The sequence below is a fragment of the Idiotropiscis lumnitzeri genome, chromosome 19 (assembly GCF_059441095.1).
Source record: "Idiotropiscis lumnitzeri isolate Australia: NSW breed Sydney's pygmy pipehorse chromosome 19, RoL_Ilum_1.0, whole genome shotgun sequence".
Lineage (NCBI taxonomy): Eukaryota > Metazoa > Chordata > Actinopteri > Syngnathiformes > Syngnathidae > Idiotropiscis > Idiotropiscis lumnitzeri.
In genome coordinates, this window is record NC_142409.1 from 798,440 (window position 1) to 807,684 (window position 9,245).

At 49.6% G+C, this 9,245-nt stretch overlaps 1 protein-coding gene across 1 annotated transcript in view; it reads right to left on the reverse strand.

The window, feature by feature from the left end:
• The window catches only part of LOC148317958 (phospholipid-transporting ATPase ABCA1-like), a 152,210-nt gene that overhangs the window by 100,754 nt on the left and 42,211 nt on the right, over positions 1 to 9,245 (reverse strand). The window contains exons 12-19 of the mRNA XM_088283537.1: positions 7,400 to 7,633; positions 6,951 to 7,108; positions 6,331 to 6,394; positions 6,173 to 6,283; positions 4,879 to 5,084; positions 4,346 to 4,497; positions 3,952 to 4,188; positions 3,350 to 3,604 (exon numbers count right to left, since the gene is read on the reverse strand). Of these exons, the coding sequence (XP_088139663.1) occupies positions 3,350 to 3,604; positions 3,952 to 4,188; positions 4,346 to 4,497; positions 4,879 to 5,084; positions 6,173 to 6,283; positions 6,331 to 6,394; positions 6,951 to 7,108; positions 7,400 to 7,633 (1,417 nt within the window). The remainder of the gene's footprint in view (positions 1 to 3,349; positions 3,605 to 3,951; positions 4,189 to 4,345; positions 4,498 to 4,878; positions 5,085 to 6,172; positions 6,284 to 6,330; positions 6,395 to 6,950; positions 7,109 to 7,399; positions 7,634 to 9,245) is intronic.

The following is a 9,245-nucleotide window of genomic DNA, read 5'->3' on the forward strand; positions in this document are numbered from 1 at the left end:
ACCAAATTATTATTATAAGCCATTTGGGCAAACAGTGACTGCAAAAAATGGCTTCATGGACTTGTGTTGCTGCAGAAACACAGGAAAGTGAATCCATTTGCATATTAGTCACAACAATTTGGATTTCGTGGCAGAGAACTATTTAAGAGTGTGATCAAGAGCTTTCACTGCTGCTTTAAGGAATGAAAAAATGACATTCCATCACACGACATTCACATTGCACGGCGATTTAATTGTAACATTACATTAATAAGGTGCGATGCATTTAAGCCCAGCGCCATTCTTTTTCCACGCACCATTTAGAAGGCGCCACACGACTGTGGAGCCGTCCAAATTTTCACCAAACCCATGACTTGACTTTTTGACATATTTTCCTCCCGACTGGAGGAGTTAAGACGTGTAGGACTTGAAGACCAGGTGCACCTTCCAGACTGATAAGAAAGTGTCTGAGAACCAAGGTTGTAGGAAGAAATCACGCTGACTTTTATGCGATGGGAGTATTAGTAGTGCGATACCAACAGATAACTTGTAAAAGAGAGAAATTGTTAGGATAAGCAGGAAGAGCGTAGGCGGTTGTGAGCTAATTAAAATTTGGAGTTTCCCATCTTGTATGAGCTGTATGGTTACAATGTGAACTCACAGTCAAGATAAAATGTTCTTGTGTTCTGTTGATTTTGGGCGAACGGGTGCTTTAAAAATCACAAAAGATAAAAGAAAAGTTGCGCATAAAACACGTCTAAGTAAGTATTTGTAAATAAAAAAAAATTCTGAACAGAAAATGACACGATTACGATTGAATAAAGGCTGGAGCCAAGCCATAACCCCAGAGTCAACAAAGCACAAGAGGTTTCATGAAAGCACACACACACACACACACACACACACCCCCACCCCCACACACACACACACAGTAAATCAACTTGACAAGTTGATCTCAGGCCAGGGAAAAAGGCACCACTAATTGAACATGCATATTGGGTGGACAATGATGCAAACATTGAGTGACACACGAGCAGATAGTCGTGTGTCAACAGGGGGAAGTATGATATGAAATTGTTCCCACATACAGACTTTTCAACAAAAAAAAAAAAAAAAAAAAAATGTTTTTTGGACACTGTTATTTGTTTGGGTTGCAATATTGTTTGACTATGATTGATATGTTTTCAAAATGGATCAAGCTGTTTCCAACAACACATGCTGATGCTAAAAACGATTGGGAAAAGTGTTGTGTAATCAAATTATCCTGACATTTGGAATTTCAAGAAGTGATTTGAAGTGAAAATGATGCATTTTGTGAATGATGTTGTAACAAGTGGGACAGTTGTTAAAAATGGACTCAAAGCGTCACTGTGCATACAGTCTGCAGGACTTGTGGAACGCACTAATGAAAAAAAAAAAAAAAAAAAAGGAGACAATGGCCAGACTGTGTTTCAATCACAGCAATGAGGACAATGCCAGCCGAAGGAAGGACACTATCCCCTATAGACTCTCAGGTTCATCAGAACCACCAACAAAAAACATGTTTGACCGAAAAAGATGCAAAAGACGCAAATACTGGTCAAGTGTTTTTTTGATTCACAGAGAATTCACGTCCGTGTGGAAGACCAACTCTTCTTCAAGGTGTTGAAACGACTCCGTTGGGGGGAAGTGAATGCTGAGATGGCCCTCGCCAGATGATGGCGGTGACCCCGACGCTGCAAAGGTCGCGGGGCGTGGCAGCTGGATCCACCAGTTGCAGTACAAGCTTCACCGGTTTCCAGCTAAAGGCCTAGCAACGCGAATCCCTCCCCGAGTCACAATCTCGGACCACACGCACATCAGAACCACACCACCAGCCACAGATACGAATGTTGAAGCCACAGAATAAAAAGATTAGATATGGTTTGGAAATTAATGACGTACATAAAGAAATTTGAACCTTGATTGAAGAACATAATTGCATTTAAAGTTTTAAAAATGAAACAATTATTGATGTTATGACCACTATGAAGAATTTGAAAGACAATATATCGGGATAATTATGGTTTTCATTTTTTGTTATGTGTAGTCTGTTTTTGTTGCATTATTTTTATGACAAAAATGATGATTAATTGCATGTTTGTTGCCCAAAAGTAACATTACAATCTGATTGATGTTGAGTATGACAAACTCGAACTGGACAATGACGAACTCGAACTGGACACTGAAACGTAAAATGAATATGGACTTGTCGCCCAAGCCCCACACATGCATACACATACACCACACGCGAAGATCCGGGAGGTAAAGACGGCTGTCTCCTCCTACAGCGAGGCAAGGGGCCTGCATCGAGTCCCCCAGAGACAAGCTCTGCGTGGAGACAGTTTTGTTATTTTTCACTAGGCACATTGAAATGTATTTTTATATGTTTTATTCCCTGATGACTCATCTTAAAGCCGTATGGACATGATTTAAATCCGACAAACAGGGGGGAAATGTGAGAGTATGTAAATAGTTTGTGTATTTTTAATCATGTTTTTTATACACTATTTGTATCAATGATAATTACACACACACTCACAGACACGCACATCATTGCTTCAGCACACATGCGCACACCCACACGCTTGTTTTAAGTTTCACTTTCCATAGGTTTCGTTTTTCTTTGAATAAAGTCCAGAGGGATGGGCGAAGAAGCCAGTGAGAGTGCGGGAGAGTGAACTGGCAAGACGTCTACTTCACTTCCTGGCTTCTCCTCCCATTGCGATGGAGAAAAGACAAAACCTTCCCTGGTTATTCCTCTGGTTCTCTGCATTTAATTCAGTCTAATGAAGGCGTCAGGACCTTTTAAACCTGACAGGGCGTCATGTCTGGAAAGACGCGCCCTGCGGCTGCGCACCTGACTCTCGTCAGCACCATGATTGCGGGACTACAAAAGCTGACGCCGCGGACCACGCGGCGTCGGAATATTTCTCCTGCCTCGCTCACGTTCATGTTCCCACGCTACCAATTGAATTGCCTTCTCGCTCTGCACTTTGCAGTTGACACTTTTCTGTTTCTCGTTTTGGTCACGCCAAGGCTTTCCTCGTTTCTGTTTTCGTTCGTTGAATTGGTTTTCTCCTTGCCCTTCCGTGGCAAGCAATTTAAGTTTTTCCGTTCCTTGCCTTTTGCAAGCGCTTTCTGTTCCGCCGTCAGTTTTCCTTTTCCTGGTGTTTGTCCACCAGCGCTTTCCGTTGCTAGTTGTCGGCACCTATAATTAATGATTGACTTGTGCTTTCTAGTATAATAATAAATATCTTGTTAAATGACATCTTGCTGTGTCTGCGATTCTGGAGTCCACCTCGTATTTCCCAGCGATCGCCGGGAAATACGCTTGACAGAATATTCCGACCATTGACTCTGCAGACACAGAGAAGATCCTGAAAGCTTTGGCCAGCCAAGGACGTATGGTGGGACAGCAGGAGACCGAGCTTGCAAAGCTCCGCGACGCAGTCGGCCGGCTAGCCCATCGCCTGGAGAACGTAGATGTCCGCATAGGGACCCTCTGCTCGCACACGGCGTCGGGAGCCGACCCGACCGCCTCCGCGCCCGGGATGCCACCTCCCGGCTTTACCGGTCGTGAACCTAACCTACCCCACCCACCCCGCTATGGGGGGAACCGGGACTTTGCGGACAATTCGTTCATCATTGCCGGTTGATTTTCGACCAACAGCCGTTCACCTACGCTCATGATAGTTCAAAGATAGCATTTATGATGAGTCTCTTGACTGGCCAGGCAAGTGCATGGGCCATGGCCGTGAGCAATGCCCTCCCGGACATTCGTTCGTCTTTTCCCGCCTTCCTAACCGAGTTCCAGCGGGTGTTTCACCATCCGCTCCTGGGAAAAGAGGCCGGGGCAGAACTCCTAGACTGCACCCAGGGCAATCGCTTGGTGGCGGACTACTCCATTGCTTTCCGCATTCGCGCGGCGGAGAGCGGGTTCGACAACTGTGCCTTGCGGACCGTGTTCCGTCGGGGCTTGAACTCCGCCCTTAAAGACGAGCTCGCAGTCCGCGAGGATGCGGCCACGTTGGAGGAGCTCATCAACCTGGCCATTTGACTAGACAACCGCCTGAGAGAGCGATGCCGAGAGAGGGGAGCGGAGCAGCGTTGCAGCGAGCCGACGCCCTCCCGGTTCCTAGAGCCTTCGCCCGCAGACGAACCGATGCAGCTGGGAGCCGGCCGGCTCGACTCGGAGGAACGACAACGGCGGCGCAGCTCGGGAGCCTGTTTCTACTGCGGTCTACAAGGGCACCGGGTGTCTCCGTGTCCGGCCCGACCCCCGCGCCGGACATCTCCCCCGACACCAGCTGACCAATGTAAGTCAGCTGCCGACCACCCCGCCCACCTCCTTGCCGGGGAAGAGAACTCCAGCCACGAGCTCCAAGAACAACGGGGCAGGGGTACTCAAGACCTTGTGAGACTTGAGGTGGATGGAGAGATTATGGGACTGAACGTCAGCATCCAGATTCGCGCCTTGGTCGATTCCGGCGCAGATGACTGTTTTATTGACGCGGGTTTCGTAGCGAAATTAGGCTGCTCGGTCACGGAACTAGGCAAATCCGAGAAGCTGTGCGATCTTGACGGGCGCCTCCTGGCAGACATCCGACGGGTGACACAACCGCTGACACTAAAAATATCCGGAAATCATATTGAGAAGCGATTCTTTTTTGTCATCTAGGGCAGTGCCTATCGTCCTCGGGCTACCGTGGCTAAAGACTCACAATCCGGTGATAGATTGGGGAAGGATGTCCATAGAGAATTGGAGCCCGTATTGTTATGCTCACTGTTTGCAATCGGCTGAGGAAGGGTTAAGGGGCCGGGCAGCGCCGCCCGAGGTCATAAACTTAGACAACGTTCCCGAAGTCTACCACGACTTACGAGCCGTTTTCAGCAAGGACAACGCCAAGTCCTTGCCTCCGCACCGCCCGTATGATTGCGCCATCGATCTGCTGCCCAATTCGATGCTCCCGTCAGCGCGCCTGTATAAGGTCTCCCAACCCGAGCAAACTGCGATGAAGGAGTACATCACCGACTCCCTCGCGGCCAGGTTGATCCAACCTTCTAAATCCCCGGTAGGAGCTGGTCTGTTCTTCGTGGAAAAGAAAGATAAGACCTTGCGGCCCTGTGTCGACTACAAGGGTCTGAACGCCATAACGGTAAAGAATCGCTACCCACTTCCGCTCCTAGACTCCGCGTTCGCACCAGTGCAGTCGGCCGCCGTTTTTTCCAAGCTAGATTTACGTAGCGCCTACCACTTGGTTAGGATACGGGAAGGAGATGAGTGGAAGACCGCCTTCAAGACGCCCCTCGGGCACTTCGAGTATCTGGTCATGCCCTTCGGGTTGTCCAATGCTCCCGCAGTTTTTCAGGCGCTAATAAATGATGTGCTAAAGGACATGTTAAACATATGTTGTTTTGTGTACCTCGATGACATTTTGATTTTTTCGCGATCCCCCGAAGAACACCAACAACATGTCCGGGCAGTGTTACAACGGTTGTTGGAAAACAAGCTTTATGTTAAGGCCGAGAAATGCGAGTTCCACCAAAGCTCCGTTCAATTTTTGGGGTTCATCGTCGAAAAGGGGCAGATTAAGGCCGACCCGGCCAAGACTCGCGCGGTGGTGGAATGGCCGGTACCCACCACCCGCAAGCAACTGCAGCGCTTCCTAGGGTTCGCTAATTTCTACTGCCAGTTCATCAAGGATTATAGTCGCCAAGCCTTACCTCCTACTCGCCTAACGTCCGTTAAGACCCGTTTCGTGTGGAACCCAGAGGCCCAAGCCGCCTTTGACAATCTTAGACGAGCCTTCACAATACCCCCAGTCTTGCGTCACCCTAACCCTGATTATGCTTTTATTGTAGAGGTGGACGCTTCAGATTCGGGAGTGGGGGCAGTCCTATCTCAGCGTTCCCCGGTCTACCAGAAACTCCATCCCTGCGCCTTCTTCTCACGCCGACTCACCCCCGCCGAGGCCAACTACGACGTGGAGAACTTTTGGCCGTGGTCCTGGCCCTCCAGGAATGGAGGCATTGGCTGGATGGGACCACCGAACCATTCATCGTGTTCACCGATCATAAGAACCTGTCGTACATCCGTTCCGTCAAGAGACTCAACCCTCGCTTGGCACGTTGGTCGCTGCTCCTCAGCCGTTACAACTACACTCTGACATACCGTCCGGGCTCCAGGAACACCAAGCCGGACGCGCTGTCACGCATCCACGATCCGGCAGAGGAGGAATCGGGACCCGACAACGTGGTGCCAAGCCATCGCCTGGTGAGAGGTCTGCAGTGGGAGGTGGAGCAGCGGATACGGGGAACTCAGGACAATACCGACAACCCACCCGGATGCCCAGCTGGGCGGCTGTTCGTGCCGTCCCAACATCGAGCGGAGGTCCTCAAGTGGGGTCACTCATCCAGGGTGGCATGTCACCCCGGGGCTCGACGTACCCACGGCCTCATCGGCCAACGTTTTTGGTGGCCCGCGATGGGCAAGGACATCAAGGACTTTGTCAAGGCCTGTCATGCCTGCGCCTCGAGTAAGGCCTCTCATCAACCCCCAGCGGGCCTTCTGCACCCTCTGCCCGTTCCCCCGCGACCATGGTCGCATATTGCTCTGGACTTTGTAACAGGACTGCCGGTCTCCAAGGGGAATTCGGTCATACTGCCAGGATGGCCGAGTGGTCTAAGGCGCCGCGTTCAGGACCCAGTCTCCCCAGGAGGCCTGGGTTCGAATCTCAAATTTCCCCATTGTGGGACTAATAAAGGGAATATTATTATTATTATTATTATACTCACCATTGTTGACCGCTTCTCTAAGTCCGCCCATTTCGTCGCCCTGCCGAAACTACCGTCAGCGCTGGAAACAGCGGACTTACTCATTTTACATGTTTTCAGGCTCCATGGAATCCCCTCCAACTTGGTGTCCGACCGGGGTCCTCAGTTCGTGTCACGAGTATGGAAACGCTTCTGCCAGTCCCTGGGGGCCACGGCCAGCCTGTCGTCAGGATACCACCCCCAGTCCAATGGCCAGTCCAAGCGGGCGAACCAGTACCTGGAAGCGGCTCTCCGATGCGTCTGCCTCGACCGTCCGTCCTCATGGGTCGACCAGCTGCCATGGGTGGAGTATGCGCACAATACGTTGATCTCGTCTGCCACTGGGTGCTCGCCCTTTATGACTGCATATGGCTACCAGCCCCCGCTCTTTCCAACTCAGGCGTGGGAGGAGGAGGTTCCCTCTATCCAGGGCCATCTAAAGAGGGCACACCGCGTGTGGAGGGAAGCCAGAGCAGCCTTGTCCCGCACGTCCGAGCGTAACCGGCGGATTGCCGACCGCCGTCGCCACCCTGCCCCGGTCTACAAGGTGGGAAATAAAGCATGGCTTTCCATCCGCGATCTCAACCTGGCAGGAACCTCCCGCAAGCTGGGCCCACGCTTCATAGGGCCGTTCGAGGTGGAAGCAGTCGTCAACCCCATATCCGTCAAGCTCAAGCTACCTCCCACCATGAAGATCCATCCGGTGTTCCACGTGTCCCTGCTCAAGCCTGCGTCGTCTTGCCCCATGGTTCCTCCTTCCACCCCACCTCCGCCTCCGAGGATCATCGACGGTGGCCCGGTGTACACAGTACGCGAGATTCTGGACTCAAGGCACAGGGGAAGGGGAGTTCAATACCTGGTTGACTGGGACGGCTACGGTCCAGAAGAGCGTCAATGGGTGCCCCGCTCCTGGATCTTGGGTCCATCTCTCATCCGGGACTTCCAAGCAGCACACCCGTCAAAACCAGGTGGTCTGCCAAGAGGCGTCCGTTAAAGGGGGGGTACTGTCATGATCCGTTCTGTCATGCCATGTCTTGTTATTGTTTTCCCAGCTGAGTGGGCGTTCCCTTCAGCAACTCGTTCCCCGACTCGGGCGTCATGTCTGGAAAGACGCGCCCTCCGGCCGCGCACCTGACTCTCGTCAGCACCATGATTGCAGGACTACAAAAGCTGACGACGCGGACCACGCGGCGTCGGAATATTTCTCCTGCCTCGCTCACGTTTATGTTCCCACGCTACCAATTGTATTGCCTTCTCGCTCTGCACTTTGCAGTTGACGCTTTTCTGTTTCTCGTTTTGGTCACGCTAAGGCTTTGCCCGTTTCTGTTTTCGTTCGTTGAATTGGTTTTCTCCTTGCCCTTCCGTGGCAAGCAATTTAAGTTTTTCCGTTGCTTGCATTTTGCAAGCGCTTTCTGTTCCGCCGTCAGTTTTCCTTTTCCTGGTGTTTGTCCACCAGCGTTTTCCGTTGCTAGTTGTCGGCGCCTATAATTAATGATTGACTTGTGCTCTCTAGTATAATAATAAATATCTTGTTAAATTACATCTTGCTGTGTCTGCGATTCTGGAGTCCACCTCGTATTTCCCAGCGATCGCCGGGACGCATGACACTATCATGCACAAGCTACCGTGTGCGTCTGATGGAATGCCACACACGATGTCTTGTTGTGGTACGTTAACATAATGTAGCGTCTACTGTGGATTATGGTGACATTATTGAGCGAACTCACGTGTAATAAAAACCAAAACATAGTTTTTATTTCCTCGTGATTGACATCAAAACAGCTAGAGCACATGTGCTAACTTGCAACCACGAACCGCGTATTGCGTTTATGAAGTCGGAAATTTCACCACTCAAAGTACAACATGACGCATTTGCCACAAGCCATTGATGGCAACACCCAACAATAAAACATAACATACCTAGATTAGAATATATTCATTTGCAGTGCAAAAAATATTGGAAAAACAAGGGTGCTGAGCACTGATATTTCCAAGTTTTGTTATGTATCACGCTCGAGATTACGCTCTCACTTTCACTCTCTTATTTTTTAGCCACAAACCATATTTGAATGTGCAGAACAAAACGTTTTATATTCAGTTTAAATAAAAACAAAATAAAAAAATTTACAGTGCTAAAAAATAACTGAAAAAATGGGTTATGCGCTTCTGTTCTCTCTCACACGCTCTCTCATTTTTTCCTCAATCACATACCACATTCTGAATGTGTAGATATTATGCATACTAGAAGAAAAAATAAACGTTTTAAAAACACAATTAAGAAAACAATGCAAGTGGATATTATTGTAAAATGTGTATTAATGACAACGGCAAAGCAGTATGTCAGTCAAGGCACTGTCTGTCTTTCATCATTCACTTCCGTGACTTGCTGCCGCTCAATACGGCTAGCGAGATGGACATCAACAATCACAGAC